This window comes from Entelurus aequoreus, linkage group LG09 (assembly GCF_033978785.1).
Source record: "Entelurus aequoreus isolate RoL-2023_Sb linkage group LG09, RoL_Eaeq_v1.1, whole genome shotgun sequence".
Taxonomy (NCBI): Eukaryota; Metazoa; Chordata; class Actinopteri; order Syngnathiformes; family Syngnathidae; genus Entelurus; species Entelurus aequoreus.
In genome coordinates, this window is record NC_084739.1 from 73,996,521 (window position 1) to 74,014,323 (window position 17,803).

The 17,803-nt window shown below is 40.8% G+C and overlaps 1 protein-coding gene across 1 annotated transcript; it reads left to right on the forward strand.

The window, feature by feature from the left end:
* The first annotated feature begins 1,867 nt into the window (after positions 1-1,867).
* Positions 1,868-14,613, forward strand: crls1 (cardiolipin synthase 1). The gene is made up of 7 exons (XM_062057832.1): positions 1,868-2,533; positions 4,909-5,046; positions 10,259-10,388; positions 10,461-10,546; positions 10,612-10,680; positions 13,224-13,315; positions 14,283-14,613. Exons 1-7 carry the CDS (start codon positions 2,090-2,092, stop codon positions 14,374-14,376), a joined length of 1,053 nt encoding a protein of 350 aa, XP_061913816.1. The 5' UTR covers positions 1,868-2,089; the 3' UTR covers positions 14,377-14,613.
* The last annotated feature ends 3,190 nt before the right edge of the window (positions 14,614-17,803 follow it).

The following is a 17,803-nucleotide window of genomic DNA, read 5'->3' on the forward strand; positions in this document are numbered from 1 at the left end:
CACAGACTTATATATTTACACAGATTGTGTATGCTTTTAAAACGCTGTATTTATTTATTAAGACAAGTGCATTTGAAATTGCAGGAAATAAAATAGTGCTGACATTGCACTTCATAATAGCACTACTAACCAGTCATTTTAAACATTTAACTCATTCCTTTACAGAATTTCATTTCATTTAATTGTTTATTCATCTCCTTCATTGATGTGCATCTTTGATCGATAGACAATTAAACCTCAGCAACTAAACACACATTTACACACCAATGCCCGAGAAGGAGCAGGATGAAGAAAAACCGTATATTTTCCTGCCACCTTCGACATAATACGTAGTCTTACTTAATGAATATCATACAAACCAAACAAATACATCCAGATATATTGAAAACAAACAAAAAAACACAACAAGTGCAAAACTTAATGACGTACAAACCGAACAAAAAAAGTAATATACACCTCACGGGATGATACAAAACCAGACAAAAAAATAAGTAAAATAATAAATATAAAGCAAAATGTAAACACTTATGAAGAATAAACACATTTGAAAAAACAAGTGCAACTGTACTTATTTGCTGACCGTTTTTTTTTCCCCCTTCTCTGGGATTATTTTCCCAGTTTTGATCTCGGACGTCTGGTCCCTTATACTTATAGCATATAAGAATATTATGTTACTGTTAAGCAAACTATGAATAATAAAACACGCCAAAATATGTGTCCTTTATCATAGCTACACCTACACGTATGACAAAAAAATGTGTGAAAATCAGTGGTATTCAGTGAGGTATGATTAATTAAATGCGCTGACAGTTCATTGCTCCTGCCAAATGAATTGCACTGAGTGGAGCGGATCACCACTCCAAGATGGCGGCCCCGCGTCTCGTCAGCGCCAGTAGGCAGTAGCGCTCGATGCTGCGTGTTTATTTAGGTGAGGGCCGACATCCGGGCAACTGAGCTACATACGGGTTCTTCGAGCCATAGCAACCAGACTGGCGTTGAAAACAAACCGTTGCCATTACTCTTTAACCTGTCGACCTACGCTGGTTAAACCCGTCATTCTGCCTCCAAAATGCCGAAAAACTGTGTTGTTTTTGGTTGTGCTAACCACAACTGGAAACAGGGAAAACAAAGGTTGTATTTTGTTCTGCCAAAGCGTGATAAAAGCCCACAGAGACGAGACAAATGGCTCGCAGCTTTACACAGGGAAAACGAGGACGGTTCTCACTGGAGTCCCCCAAAGTCCCAGGTCGTGTGTTCGGATCACTTCGTTTCTGGTAAATATAAGGAACAAAAATCCACCTTCTTAACCACAACTTGGCTATACCGTCCGTGCTAATGTTGCACTTGTTGAATTTGTACCTTATAACGTTCGACAGCTGAAGTTGTTGTACAAAAATAACATGCGGTATATACTATATAGTCTAGCTATTTTCGAAAACCAGTTTCGTTTAAATTTGCACTTAACAGTTGGGTTGATAACTTCCGCGTCTCTTTCTTAGTAGCGCGCAGGCTAAGCTAACTAGCAAGCTAAGCTGAGCCTGAGAAGCTTTAAAGTTCACTGAGACGAGTCTGACGCAAATAATACATTTTCGTTTTTTCACACGATATGCAAATAAGTAAAAATGCATAAATGAAGGATTTAACGCCGACTTCCAAGCCACAATGCTCGTTAAATGCTTTTTCTGTCAATGCTGCGTTCGCTGTGAGCTGGTTTGTTTTCAACGAATTCCCGGTTGCTAGGGGATTGGTAGGCGGAAGTGACGTAGGTCCGCCCTCACCTAATAGGTGAGGGCGGACCTACGTCACTTGAAACTTTTATTAGTAGATTGCACAGTACAGTACATATTCCGTACGTTTTTCAACTTGTTTAAGTCGGGGTCCACGTTAATCAATTCATACTTATAAGATGTCTGTGGTTTGACACCCCAATTTGTATGAGCTTTGTGTCGTGCGAGGTTGTTTGCGGCAGTTTTACGACACTGGCTTTACGGCAACATGGCGGCCGGCCGCTGTCATCGGACTTTAACATCAAACTGACGGCCACAATGGCGCCGCGGACGGGGACCTCGTCGACGGAGGAGCCGTGAAAATGTTATATTGCTTCCGTAGCACCCCCGTGCCACTCTGCCGCAAAGCCGCGGACTGCTTGCTGTCAGTGCGCTGTACGGCCGCGTGTCGCCGGGGGGAGGCGGCGTCATGGCGGCAAAGACGCACAGCTGTCACCGGCCGGACGCTGGCGCAGTCCGCGGCGGGCTGGAGCGCCACAAATTCGGCCAACTTCGGCCTCGTCGGAGCCGACGGCCGCTCACCGTGTTGCCTTATGCGGCGTGGCGTCCTCCAGCCGTCGGCGTGGCGGCCGTGTGGAGCAGTGCTGGTCCACCATGGAGGTCACGGCAGGTTAGCGGTCAACTTCCGGTATCTGCTGGCCGCAGGAGCTCGGGGTCTCTGCGGGAAGAACAACCCGGAAGCACCGGACCGACCTAGTGAAGACCCTCCGGCACCTGGACAGGGACTATTTAAGTTCAAAGAGCTGGTGAGTGTTTTAGTAACGCTTCTTTTTCTTTCCAACATGAATTAATCAATCAAAGTTTATTTGTATACAGTGTTGGGACCGGAAATAACGGCGTTACAGTAACGCGTTACAAGTAACGCCGTTATTTTCGGCGGTAACTAGTAGTCTAACGCGTTATTTTTTATATTCAGTAACTCAGTTACCGTTACTACATGATGCGTTACTGCGTTATTTTACGTTATTTTTTTATGTAGTTTCGGCTAGAAACAGAAGATCTGAGTGTGTTTTATTGGAGAGTTGCAGTGTCGTCTTTCTAATTCTTCCTTTTTCACAAGCCAGAGAAGAGAGAGGTGGGTGTGTGTGTTGTCTGTGTTTACTAACAAGACATTATGGCCGGAGCCGGAGTCGAGTTTCTTAACATGGAGATTTCTCACTACTTTTCTTTTGTCGAGCACAAAGAAAATAACATTTTAGTTAAATGTAAGTTGTGTCTTGGATCAAAGATCCTATCTACTGCCCAAAACAGAAATTCAAATCTGCTGAAACAGCTACAAAAGCAACATGCTTCCAAAAAGCTAGTAAAGAGAGACACAGACTCCGATGCCACTTCACCTCCACCACCACCACATAAGGATTTTAACGCAGGGACTGCTAGCCAGGACAATATTGACAGAGCCATATGTGCTAGAAGAAATGCAGGCTATTTCTACACTGGAGTCACCCGCTTTCAGGCAGCTAATTAGCATGATAGCGGCATCAAACAGCAAATGGCACGGAAAACATTTTCCACGTACCTGGACACAGTGGACAGTGAGTACATAAACATGGAAAGCGAGCTAAAGAAGACACTCCAAACTCTACCTCTGCTCATCATTCAGCACTGAAGGTGCACACACTCTGTCAATTCTCTTATATACTCTTTCATTCTAGAGTGTTCGATTGATGCGTTACTGCGTTATTTTACGTTATTTTTTTATGTAGTATCGGCTAGAAACTGAGAGGATCTGAGTGTGTTTTATTGGAGAGTTGCAGTGTCGTCGTCCTGATTCTTCCTGTGTCACAAGCCGGAGAAGAGAGAGGCACGCTGTGCGTGGGTGTGTGTGTGTGGCGGGGGGGGTGGCGTGTCATGTCTGTGTTTACTAACAAGACATCATGGCGTAGCCGGAGTCGAGTTTCTTAACATGGAGATAATCTCACTACTTTTGTCGAGCACAAAGAAAATAACATTTTAGTTAAATGTAAGTTGTGTCTTGAATCAAAGATCATATCTACTGCCCAAAAGAGCAATTCAAATCTGCTGAAACAGCTACAAAAGCAACATGCTTCCACGCAGCTAGTAAAGAGAGACACAGACTCTGATGCCACTTCACCTCCACCACCACCTAAGGATTTTAACGCAGGGACTGCTAGCCAGGTCAACATTGACAGAGCCATATGTGTTAGAAGACATGCAGGCTATTTCTACAGTGGAGTCACCCGCTTTCAGGCAGCTAATTAGCATGATAGCGGCATCAAACAGCAAATGGTACGGAAAACATTTTCCACGGTGAGTACATAAACATGGAAAGCGAGCCAAAGAAGACACTCCAAACTCTGCCTCTGCTCATCATTCAGCACTGAAGGTACACACACACTGTCAATTCTCTTATATACTCTTTCATGCTAGAGTGTTTGATTATCACATCACTCTAAATGTATAGACTATAAATTTCACAAACATAAAGAGGGATGCTAGTGGGCCAGGCCAATCTTTCTTTATCTCTAAACTAAAACTGGGGAAATATGTAGCATGTTCTGGGCTTCAGTACAGTGTTGATCTCCTGAAGACATGATTTTATTTCCGAATTCCTTGAGAGAAAAAAACGCCTTGTTAGGCTTTGTGTATGTAGTGTGTGCCTTCCTTGGTTTACAGCTATGTTGTTATTATGCTGTTTGTTACTTATGTATGTTATGTTGCAGCTATTTAAAATAGTTTTGTCAATTTGTTCTGGCCTGAAATAAATTGGCCCTTTGAAACATATCTTTGTCTTTGTGTGTTGTATGTAGACCACATTGCTTAGCAGAGTTCAGTGATGCAAATGCATGTCAAGTTGATCAACAGATTGTATTATTCTCCAGTGCAATAACAATACTGAAATGAAGGCTAAAAGGGCATTAATGGGAGCCTTAAAAAAAAGTAAAAGTAACTAAATAGTTACTTTTCACAGAAACGCATTACTTTTTGGTGTAAGTAACTGAGTTAGTAACTGAGTTACTTTTGAAATAAAGTAACTAGTAACTGTAACTAGTTACTGGTTTTCAGTAACTAACCCAACACTGTTCATATAGCCCTAAATCACGAGTGTCTCAAAGGGCTGCACAAGCCACAACGTATTAACATGTGTGTGGTTATTCAGTACGAGAACCCATGGACTATCCCCAACCTGCTGTGTGTGTGTCGGATAGTCCTGGCTCCTTTCCTGGGGAACCTCATCATTCAGCAGCACTTCCACCTCAGCCTGGCTCTCTTCACCCTGGCTGGAGCCACTGACCTGGTAAAACTACACCTTTTACTCGCTTGTACTTTCAACATCAACACTCTTTTGGTCCGTATGATGTCAGCCCCTTTCAGAAAACTACTTTTAAAAGTGCCATAATTACAGAGATGTAACAATATTGTCGATACCGCGGTTTCAAAATGCTCACAATAATGCCAAAACGAAAACTTGGCGAGTGTAGTTTTTTTTTCTGGCGCTTTTGCGTTGACCGGTCTAAAAAAACAAACTACATATCCTAACTGCGCAGCGCAGGGAAGGTAATCCAATCCAATCCACTATATTTATATAGCACATTTAAACAACAAAAATGTTTCCAAAGTGCTGCACAAAAATATTAAAAACAAGATTGAAATAATATCCTAAGCTCCACCAACGAGTGAATAAAAACAAAATAAACAAATTTAAAACCAATACAAGCAAGGCAAGGTAAGGTGGAGGACATTTAATCAAAATCCGTCCATAACTTTGAGTTATGTTGCTAACAAACTGGAGAAAACATAACGTTTTTGGCGGAGGTAATAAAGCGTGGGTACCGCAAAGTTAAAACACCTGGTGGGAGCGCGGACGCTGCACACCTCGAATAATACGAGAAGGTACTTGATAAATCATCACCCGGAAAAGCTATTTGAAGCCAAGCATCAATTTGTGAGGTATTTACATCATTAAAGGTTACCGTATTTTTCGGACTATAGAGTGCACCAATACATACGCCGCACCCACTAAATTTTGGCGAAAAAAATATTATTTTTCCATAGTATCGCACCGGACAGTAAGGCGCAATTATATATATACGTTGTGAAATGAGTTATTTACACAGAAATATTTTGTAAATGTTTATTTACATACCTTAATTGTTTCCAAACGGTGCCTGTAAGACGGCTGATCAAACAAAACAGAAGTCATCCTCATGGACCCACTAGCTACGGAAGCTAGCTCTCCAATCAGCTAAACGGACTCAATAACTCCAGGGTGACACTTTGGTGAATTTACTGAGGACTCTGTGAAACTGGAATACCATTGTAAGTTAGTAATACTAACACAGACACTTGTAAATATTAGCTAATGCTAACGACGCTAGCTTCATTCTATTACGATAGTGCGTACAAATATGCATGAAAACACTACTACAGACATTACACACGGGACGGTTTAGTAAGTAAGAATTGTTTTAGTTCTATTGTAAATCTTACAAAAGTTGCTTGGAGAGGTGAATAAAGAATCCGTACGAGTACAAACGCTATGGACGGACAGAATGGCACTTGTACTTCCGGTTTAAAGCGTTGAACAGCAGGAAATGCAGTCGGCATTCACCCAGCAGCGCCTGCAGTGAGCGAACTGGTCTATAAGATGGCACCATAACACAAACAATAACACAGTGTCAGTGTCTCTGTGGGTGGAATGTGAAAACTAGTTGCATATTGGCTGTCAGTGAAGAAAAATCTACAAATGAGCCGCACCATTTTATAAGCAGTGTTCAAACCGTTGAAAATAAATAGTGGCTTATAGTCCAGGGGCCGTACTTATCAAGCTTCTTAGAATTACTCCTAAGAAGTCTGCTAAGAGTTGACTTAAGAGTAAATAAATTATTCACTGAAAGCTGCACTTAAAAGTTAGTTGTCAAGCGTCTTACTCACACTTTCAGCGAAGTGTAGGACTGAATCTTAAGTGTCACACTCAGAACTGAATTACAACATTACTATGTGCCGTAAACGGAATTTTAGGTGACGTAATTTCTGTGTCCATAGAAATGACCAATCACGGAAGGGAATCCGTTGTCTAAGAATAAAGAAATATCTTGGGAATATTTAAGTGGACAATGGGAGTGTATATTTTGACAATAAACTACAAAATAATACAAAACAAACTAGTCCCCGCCGGCACTCACGCTACCGCTCCCTCTCTTCTATCGCCCACACACTCACTGACGTCACTCACCTCACGGCCACACACATACGCTACTGTCATAACATTTTCTTTCCAATTCATTAATTAGGCAACTTATTTGAAACAGGTGTGGGTGGCTCTATATATACTAGTCCACTGCAATCGAAAAGTATTAAATATGTGACAAAAATAATATCCGCTCTGTCTAAACGATACCGTTTGATCAGCTGCTCGTCATCAAAAAAAAAAAAAAAACATTGTTCCGTTCCCTGAACGTTCGCGCACGTCTCTCTCGCCTCAGTGCCATCCCCTGCTGGCAACTCCTAACCACTTAAGACACCTCTGAAGGTCTCTTAAATATCGTGGAGAGTAGGAGTGATTCTTAGACTTAAGAACGTTGATAAAAAGCTTTTATTCTTAAGTTTGAGAGTAGGACTAAATTTCGCAAATTCTCAGGACTTAAGTGTAAAATGGCACTCTAAGAAGCTTGATAAGTACGGCCCCAGAATTTTTATGGTAAATTGTCAGTTAACTTTTCTAAAAAAAAAAAAAAAAACACCAGCATTTTCCAAACTGATATAAAAGTGTCCACTGTAGAGGCCACTCAGAAAGTAAAAAAGTTGAAAGACACCTAAAGTGAACATTAATGTTTATATTGTCACTTTAAAGGCACTCAACTGTAAATATTGACTTAAAAGAGTGCATGTTCCTGCACTATTTATTATTTGCACTTAAAATACTTGTTTGTAGTAATAAATATGATTTAACATGATGATTGTGTTCAATTACAGTAAGTGTGTTTGTCCTAAACATTCCTGACACTTCATTTCACTCACTGTGGCATTTTAACCAAGCTTTTTTTTTTAATGAACAATAATATTGTACCGTGATGATATGGCATATCGATTTTGATATTGTTACATCCTCACATGACTTTAGTCTTGTTTATTGACATAACACGTGACTGACCAACGTCATCTCTTTAATTCTGCATGATCGCAGCAGAAAAATATAATTTCTCTTCTCGCTCGTTTGTTTGAGTCCCGTTTCCTGGCCGACTGTTGTGTTCAAATGTGCTCACTTCCGCACTGACCCCGGATTTCCACTGCATGCATAATAACGGCGTTTCCATTCCAGTCGGCACGGCACCGCCAGTCCCCATCTCTTCGGAGTCTGCAGCACAGCGGATCGGTTGGGCAAAAAATCGGCTTATGCGAGACAGGAAGCCATGCACGGAAACAAAATTAAATACCCGGTTTATTTTCAGAATAAACCGTGTTCAAAGCCAGGTGTTGTATGCCTTGAAACGTCCTAATGGGCGGGGGCAAAGGTGGTCATTACCAGGATTACTGGGGGGCGGAGGGAAGTCTTCCCCAAATTCTTTAGTTCTTAGCACACCTCCAATGTTGAGAGGTGACTGGAACTGAAGTTTAACGATTTATTTTACAAAATAAGTACCAACGGCAAAAATACGAGAGCCCGGAGAGAGAGTGTCGAGCTCACTACAGGTTGCAGAAATCTCTCTAATGGCCTGTGTTGCCCAGCTTCAACACAAATTGAAACTGAAACTTAACTTGGCGTGTGTGCGCGCGTGCGGCTATAGCACAAGTCAAATGCAGAGATTAATTTCGCCACACCTAGTGTGTGTGTGTGACAATCATTGGTACTTTAACTTTAAATCTACCATATTTTCCAGTCCATAAGCTGCTATTTTTTTCCCTACGCTTTGTACCCTGCGGCTTATAAAACATAGTGGCTAATTAATGGATTTTTTTCGCTGATGGCCATAATGCAAATGTTTTTAAAAACAAAAACAAGAAAAAGACAATCAAATACACTGAAAAAGTATGTTATTGTTTGTGCTATGGCGCCATCTTTTGGACGAGTCCGCTCACTGCAGATGCGTGAAATGCCGCTCCGTCTTCTACCCGTCCATAGCGTTTCTACTCTTATGGATTCTTCATTCATCACTCAGTAAGTTTTACAATATATCTAAAACAATTCCTACTAAACCGTCCTAAGTATGATGTCTGTAGGAGTGTTTTCATGCATACTTGTACGTGCTGTCGTAATGTCATGAAACTAGCGTTGTCAGCATTGTCAACAAGTGAATGCAAGACATACTTGGTCAACAGCCATACAGGTCACACTGAGGGTGGCTGTATAAACAACTTTAACACTGTTACAAATATGCGCCACACTGTGAACCCACGCCAAACAAGAATGACAAACACATTTCGGGAGAACATCCGCACCGTAACACAACATAAACACAACAGAACAAATACCCAGAACCCTTTGCAGCACTAACTCTTCCGGGACGCTACAATATACACCCCCCGCTACCCCCTAACCCCCCCCCCACCCCCCACCTCAACCCCGCCCACCTCAACCTCCTCATGCTCTCTCAGGCAGAGCATGTCCCAAATTCCAAGCTGCTGTTTTGAGGCATGTAAAAAAAAATAATGCACTTTGTGACTTCAATAATAAATATGGCAGTGCCATGTTGGCATTTTTTTCCATAACTTGAGTTGATTTATTTTGGAAAAATGTGTTACATTGTTTCATGCATCCAACGAGGCATCACAACAAAATTAGGCATAATAATGTGTTAATTCCACGACTGTATATTTCGGTATCGGTTGATATCGGAATCGGTAATTAAGAGTTGGACAATATCGGATATCGGCAAAAAAGCCATTATCGGACATCTCTATATAATACTATAGTCCTTACTAATATATGAAAAAATATTTAATTTCCCCAAAATTTAGTGGCTGCATCTTATCTACCAGTGCGCTCTATAGTCTGGATACGGTATTTATTTGTGAGAGTCAGTCACGAATGCGGATTTTCCGATTCTGTTTGGCCCTCGCTAATAAAGAAAGGATAATAAGCGTAGGTGTGGCTTAACACCACTTCACAACACACCTCATACGTGCTGGCTTAGCCAGAGAATAAGGCGTAGCAGAAATGATCAACTCTGTAGCTATATTTAGCGAGTAGGGGTACATATTAAAAGTGAAACAGAGGTGTATTTGCATCATGCACGTATTCATTAATCAAGTAAGAACGTAGATCCGACACCACAAGCCCACTGATTGATTGAACTCCACAAGCGCTTGGCAAGGGAAAAAGGCCCTATATGGCAGAAACCTCCAACAGAACCCAGACAGGCACGACAGCGAATATGTTGATTTGAGATATTGCTGCTTCCGGTGCATTACTGCCCCCTGCAGGACTGGCGTGCAATGTTATGAAGTGTCAGTCAGTCGTCTTTCTTATTCAACCCCACTTGAACGAGTATATCAACTGTGTGTCGTAGCTGGATGGTTACATCGCCAGAACGTGGCCCACCCAGAAGTCGGCGTTGGGAAGCGCCCTGGACCCGCTGGCGGACAAAATACTCATCAGTTTTTTATATGTCAGTCTCACCTATGCAGAAATCATACCAGGTAAGGTTGCACCCTGAGGTGACAGCCATGTTCAGGACTCTTCCTCATGTCTTCATGTGTGTTTGTCCAAAGCGCTGCTGACCGCTCTCGTGGTGTTCAGAGACATCGGTTTGATCGCCGCCGTCTTCTGGGTCCGATACAAGACGGTGCCGCCTCCGGTGAGGCTTTATATTCCTCTACCGTCTGTTGATAAAGTGACTAATGACTTGTGTTCTTCTTCCAGGTCACCCTCAGTAAGTTTTTTAACCCCTGCTACACCACGGCTCAGCTCAAGCCCACGCTCTTCAGCAAGGTAAGACTAATATATCGGTTCTAGATATGTCCGATAATGGCTTTTTTGCCGATATCCGTTATTGTCCAACTCTTAATTACCGATTCCGATATATACAGGCGTGGAATTAACACATTATTATGCCTAATTTTGTTGTGATGCCCCGCTGGATGCATTAAACAATGTAACAAGGTTTTCCAAAATAAATCAACTCAAGTTATGGAAAAAAATTCCAACATGGCACTGCCATATTTATAATTTAAGTCACAAAGTGCATTATTTTTTTTAACATGCCTCAAAACAGCAGCTTAAAATTTAAGACATGCTCTCCCTGAGAGAGCATGAGGAGGTTGACCTGGGCGGGGTTGGGGTGGGGGGCAGGAGGTAGCGGGGGGTGTATATTGTAGCGTCCCGGAAGAGTTAGTGCTGCAAGGGGTTCTGGGTATTTGATCTGTTGTGTTTATGTTTTGTTACGGTGCGGATGTTCTCCCGAAATGTGTTTGTCTTTCTTGTTTGTTGTGGGTGCACAGTGTGGCGCATATTTGTAACAGTGTTAAAGTTGTTTATACGGTCACCCTCAGTGTGACCTGTATGGCTGCTGATCAAGTATGCATTGCATTCACTTGTGTGTGTGAAAAGCCGTAGGTATTATGTGATTGGGCCGGCACGCAAAGGCAGTGCCTTTAAGGTTTATTGGCGCTCTGTACTTCTCTCTACGTCCGTGTACCACTCCGCACAGAGGCGTTTTAAAATGTCATAAATTTTACTTTTTGAAACCGATTCCGATCATTTCCGATATTACATTTTAAAGCATTTATCGGCCGATAATATCGGACTGCCGATATTATCGGACATCTCTAATCGGTTCCTATCAATAATTATTGATGTTTTTATGGCCGATGGAAAATACGGAGCAGGAGAAAAAAATATATTAAATGTGCCATATTCTTTGGACTATAGAGCGCACCGGCATATAAGCCACACCCACTAAATTTGAGAAAATTTAAAATGTTGTTTCATATATTAGACGCACTGGACCATAATGAGTTATTTACACAGAAATATTTATTTACATACCTTAATTGTTTCCAAACAGTGTCTGTAACGTGGCAGTAAAACGGCTGATCAAACAAAACAGAAGTCATCGTCATGGACCCACGAGTTGCGGAAGCTAGCTCTCCAATCAGCTAAACACTCAATAACTCCACGGTGATGTTTTGGTGAATTTACTGAGGAATTTGTGAAACTGAAACAATACAAAAATAATGCCATTGTAAGTTAATAATACTAACACTGACAGTCGTAAACGTGTTAGCAAATGCTAACGACGTTAGCTTGATTACATTATGATAGCACAAAAAAATATGCATGAAAACAATCCTACAGACCACACAAGGGACGGTTTAGTAAATAAGAATTGTTTGTTATATTGTAAAACTTACAAACGTTGCTTGGAGAAACAATATGGACGATTAGAAGACGGAACGGCACTTCTACTTCCGGTTCAAAGTGCAGTCTAAGCAGAAGGGCACTTGCAGTGAGCGAACTCGTCCAAAAGATGGCGCCATAGCACAAACAATAACACACCCTTTCAGTGTAATTGCTTGATTTCTTTTTTTTTTTTTTTTTTTTTTTTTTTTAACTACTCGCATTATAGCCATCAGCGAAAAATAATCCATAAATTAGCTGCATCATTTTATAAGCCGCAGAGTTCAAAGCGTAGGAAAAAAGTAGTGGCTTATAGTTCGGAATTTACGGTAAACATTTATTTGTAACTTTCCTTTGATTATAATCCCTCAGCTATCAAGGCAGAAAGGAAATGTCAACACAAGCATGGAAAACACTCAAACAATGTCAACAAAATATTAAAATCACATTGAACGCTAAACAATAAGCTCTTAAAATGAAGGAATATGTAAGAAATGCTTCATAAAGTAAGAAAATAGTTTGAAAATTTAAACAAAGAGACACCTGAGAAGAACTATTGTCTGCAGGTTTAGTGGCAGGAAGTCACAGCTGTGCTCTAAAGGGTGAGCACGGCACACATTGGTCCGACTACGGTCCCTTTAAAAAATATCCAAAAACTGGCCAGGTGACTTTTCCTCTTTGATCCACAATTTCTTTCTTTTGACTTTGTCTTTTCACTCCATGCAAAGAATCCACCAAACTTGATAGTTGATACTGTCACCTGATTGGCTGTTAGCGTGTCACTCCCACAGATCAGTGATCACTTCCTGCGCTGCTAGGTTACCAGAGAGCGAGTGCCTTTGTTCATGCAACCAACCTTGCTTCCATACTTCCGCCTTATTCTCACCAAGAAGAAAAAAAAATATCGAATGCATTTTTTTATTGATATCCATTACGTGTCTATCTGATAGATATTAATATCGTTCATCGCCCATTCCCAACAAATGTATAAAAAGTGGCTGAGCATCCTTCAATTTTAATATGTACGCGGGCATTGCTAGGAAAAGTAATCTCATGATTTTCCTGAGGGAGAACCATGTTGACGTTTTGGTGATTGTTGGGAGTCTGAAGTATATTTTCCTTCTGCGTGTGGGCAGGTGAACACGGCCATCCAGCTGCTTCTGGTCGCAGCGTCTCTGGCCGCACCCGTCTTCCAGTACACGGACAGCGTCGCCCTGCAGTGTTTGTGGTAAGCCGCCATTAGCGAAACTCCTCCCCTTACAACGGGGGTCGGCAACCAGGGCCGCGGCTCTTTAGCGCCGCCCTACTGGCTCTCTGGAGCTTTTTCAAAAATGTATGAAAAATGGAAAAAGATGAGAGGAAAAAAAATATTTTTTGTTTTAATATGGTTTCTGTAGGAGGACAAACATGACACAAGCCTCCCTAATTGTTATAAAGCACACTGTTTGTATTAAACATGCTTCACTGATTCAAGTATTTGGCGAGCGCCGTTTTGTCCTACTAATTTTGGCGGTCCTTGAACTCACCGTGGTTTGTTTACATGTATAACTTTCTCCGACTTTCTCGGACGTGTTTTATGCCACTTCTTTTTCTGTCTCATTTTGTCCACCAAACTTTTAACGTGCATGAATGCACAAAAGTGAGTTTTGTTGATGTTATTGACTTGTGTGGAGTGCTAATCAGACATATTTGGTCACTGCACGACTGCAAGCTAATCGATGCTAACATGCTATTTAGGCTAGCTACATGTATGTATTGCATCATTATGCGTCATTTGTAGGTATATTTGAGGTCATTTAGTTTCCTTTAAGTCATCTTAATTCAATGTATATCTCATGACACACTATCTGTATGTAACATGGCTTTTAATGTTTTGCGGCTCCAGACAGATTTGTTTTTGTATTTTTGGTCCAATATGGCTCTTTCAACATTTTGGGTTGCCGACCCCTGCCTTACAACTAGCTAGCATCATGGTCGCCAAGCAAACTTGTGGAGCGCCAACTTGGAGCACGCCGCTCTTTGTAGCACGTTTTCAGCAAACATGGCGACCTGTAAGTTCTTTGATCTTTCTTAATGCAAGGTGCTTGTGTTTCCTTCATGTTGTTGTCTACAGCGGATTGATTTATAGTTTTGTTGCTGCTAAATGATTATTTGTTCAGTATTTCATGACTCTTTTATTTTGCTTGGCGTCGCAGGTATGTCACCGCGGTGACCACGGCGGCGTCGGGCTACAGCTACTGGCACTACGGCCGCAAGACTGTCCGGGTGCTCAACACCAAGTCGCCATGACGACGGCGCCCGAGCGCAAGCGGGAATGAACTAAAGACAATGGCGACGCGCCTCTGTGGGGCGACGGCCAGGAGTAAGTGACACTCGGCGAGTCGCTAAATGCGTCGCCATGGCGATGAGGAGTGGCTGCAGATGTTTTTTTTTACAGCATCGCACAGCAGGACTAATGTGGACAGCTTCTATTTTTCCAAGAGTTCTCACCACCCTGATGAATAAAATAGAACACGTTTGACACAAACAAAATCACTGAGCACTCGTCATTGGCGCCATCGACGCCCTAAGAAGCTTAAAAGGCTTTAATTTATTAAGAAGTCAACACCGAAGAAAGCTCCTTAAGATGACTGAAATGGTCCGTTACAGTCGCAAACCGCGCTGCCAAAGAAGCTTTCAAAGCGTTAGTCCTGACGCCCGTGACCTCGCCGATAAACGAGCACAAACAGCTTCCCAACGCAACTTTGGGTCCAAACTTGACTGCTTATGAAACAAGTGATTCAGCGGGCTTAGGAGTCCTTCTCACACACACACACTCACAGGTCTTTTATGGGCCTGAAATAGCTCTACGCCTCCCACTCTGCCTTATATAAGATCCCAGCGCGGAGATTTGATGGTGCAGATCGGGGAGCGCACACGTGTGGGCAGTACGAGTGTCTCCAGTCGTGTGTGTGTCTCTCTTAACCGGTAACAAATTAGAAAACAGGTCCTACTGTAGTATTTTTGCATTTTTCTTTTTACAACCCTTTGGGGCGACTGTCTGCCTGTAACGAGATAACAGGCCCTGGTTCTTGCACGTTGACCGGGGGTGTCAAACTCATTCATCTGCCCTCAGAGGGCCGCTTGTGCCAGTAAATATGCAGAATATGAATAATCGCCCCAAATTATGACACTAAGGCAGGGGTGTCCAAACTTTTTCCACTGAGGGCCGCACAAATCAAAGCAAGCGGGGGCCATTTTGATATTTTTTTATTTTAAAAACCAATACAACATATGTATAAAAAATATACATTAAGGCCTCCACTCAGGCTTGATCCCGGGGACCCCAAAGGGTTTTGGTCCAAAAAATATTTAAAATGTGTCATTCAGTATTATCTCTAGATCAACATTAGGTCTATCTGTCAATATAACGTTTTTAAAGATTTAAGTCGTATGCTCTTTTAGTCAAAGAAAACCCTGTTTTTTTATGGAAAAAACACAAAATATGCAATATTTTCACCCAATAAAATTTTTAAGAGGCATATTTCAGATTATATAATAATTGGAGCCTTAAAAAGGACAATAACTCATAACACCATTGATTTTAATTCATTATGATATTTTGAGCAATGACACTTAAAAACAAATCACACAAAAATTATTGGGGAGCCAAAAGGGTCCTACTCATTAAAGTGTTAAAAAATAAATTATAATTTTTTTTTACTGTTTACTTTTAACACAATAATCTGGAGATCAACTTCAGATCCATCCGTCAATTATACGTTGTATTGTTGTTTATGTTTTTTGTTTGTTCCTTTTAGGCCCTTTAAAAAAATTTTTTAAAAAAAGCTAAATTTTTTATATGGCATACACAAAATATGCAACATTTTCCCAAAAAATATCTCAAAGTGCAATATTTAATGTGACGTAATTGGAGCCTTGGATAGGTCAATAATTCATAATAACATTGATTTTGATTCATTATTTTTTAAAGAAAGAAACAGCCTGCATGGCAGCTTTGTGTTATTAGAGTAAATAATGCAACATTTTCTTGTTACATTTCACCTGTTTGGTCTTTCATACCACTTTTTATGTTTTTAATTTTTTTATCGTATTTTAAAATGGGCCGTGGGGCCATTAAAAAATGACCTGCGGGCCCGCAAATGGCCCCCGGGCCGCACTTTGGACATCCCTGCACTAAGGTCTATGCATTAGAACAGGGGCGTCAAACTCATTTTAGCTCAGGGGCCGCATGGAGGGAAATCTGTGCACACGCGGGCCGGACTATTACTAATCATGGCATTAAAACTAAAAAATATAAACAACTTCAGATTGTTTTCTTCGTCTTACTTTGGCCAAAAATAGAACAAGCACATTCTGAAAATATTACAACAAAAATATAGAAAAAAAAATACCGGCAGCGTTAAAGTTTAGATCTATGAAGGAAAGAAGAAATTAAATCAATGTTTATAACTGAATACATTTACATATGCATAAAAATGTGTTTTCTTTTGTATAATTTTTTAAAATGAAGTAACGTTTATGACAACCAATTTCCAAAACACAATATAGAATGTGAGATATAACAGGATAATGCACACATTTATCATTTGTTTTCAAAACCGTTGCAAAAAAGTGGGACCTCAAAAATTTTGAACATTGCTAGCGCCAACACTGATGGAGTATTGGTGCGTGCAAAACAGCAGCAGGCGGCTGTGGCCTGCGGGCCGGTTCTAATACTAATCAAATATCATCCCGGGGGCCGTGTGTGTGTGTGTGTGTGTGTGTGCGCGCGCATATTATACTAATATAATGGATATATGATTGATTAAATTGGATATTAAGAGTATGTGAAAGTTCGACTTTTACCTTGTTTACTACCAGGGAGAGTGTTTTGCATTGTTACCCATCATGCTTTGTAATGGATTTAAATGGGTGTAATTTAGAATTTTTAATGGTGCATGGATGTTATAATGTCCACAACGATCAGTGAGCAGGTTGTGTTACCTGTAAAAATGTCTGTAGACGTTTTGTGATGGTTGGAATTTATTTTTTTTTGGCACCATGACTAGGGAAGGTTGTTTGCATTGGGTCAATTAAGTAAATGCTGTGCATACCTTCATTCACAGCATAATTAAAGGTCATCGACCTGAATGACTCGCGTTGTCCAATAGATGGCGACATAATTTCAGCATTAATTTGTCAGACTTATCAAAATGAATGCAAACTACCTGTGGGTAAAATTCCTCATTGAACTCATGACATCTCGCAGGTTAACTGGACACCCCTGAGTTGCTGATCAATTTGAATGTATCACTATTTACTGAGTTTATTTGTTTAATATTTTTTCAGTATCAATTGGTTCAAGTTGGTTTAAAGAAATTTATAATTTAGATAAGGATTTTTTAAATTATTATTTAAGGCAAATTGATGTATTTAAAATTGTGTTTGTTGCAGACTTTATAAGGATACAATGTTATGCAGAGGTGTCCTTACAACAATTTTATAGACAAAGCGGAGAATGGGGGGTGCAAAATAATGGGAAAGTAACAGAACATTTTTGAAAAACTGCTGCATGATCAGATAAAGTTAAAATATGCTATTTTATTTGTTAAAATGGAAAGAAAGAATACATTTAATAAGAAAGATAAGAGAATAATGAAAAGTGCTTTATTGATATTAACTGCAGGCTTTCGTGGGCCACGTAAAAATGATGTGGCGGGCCAGATTTGAGTTT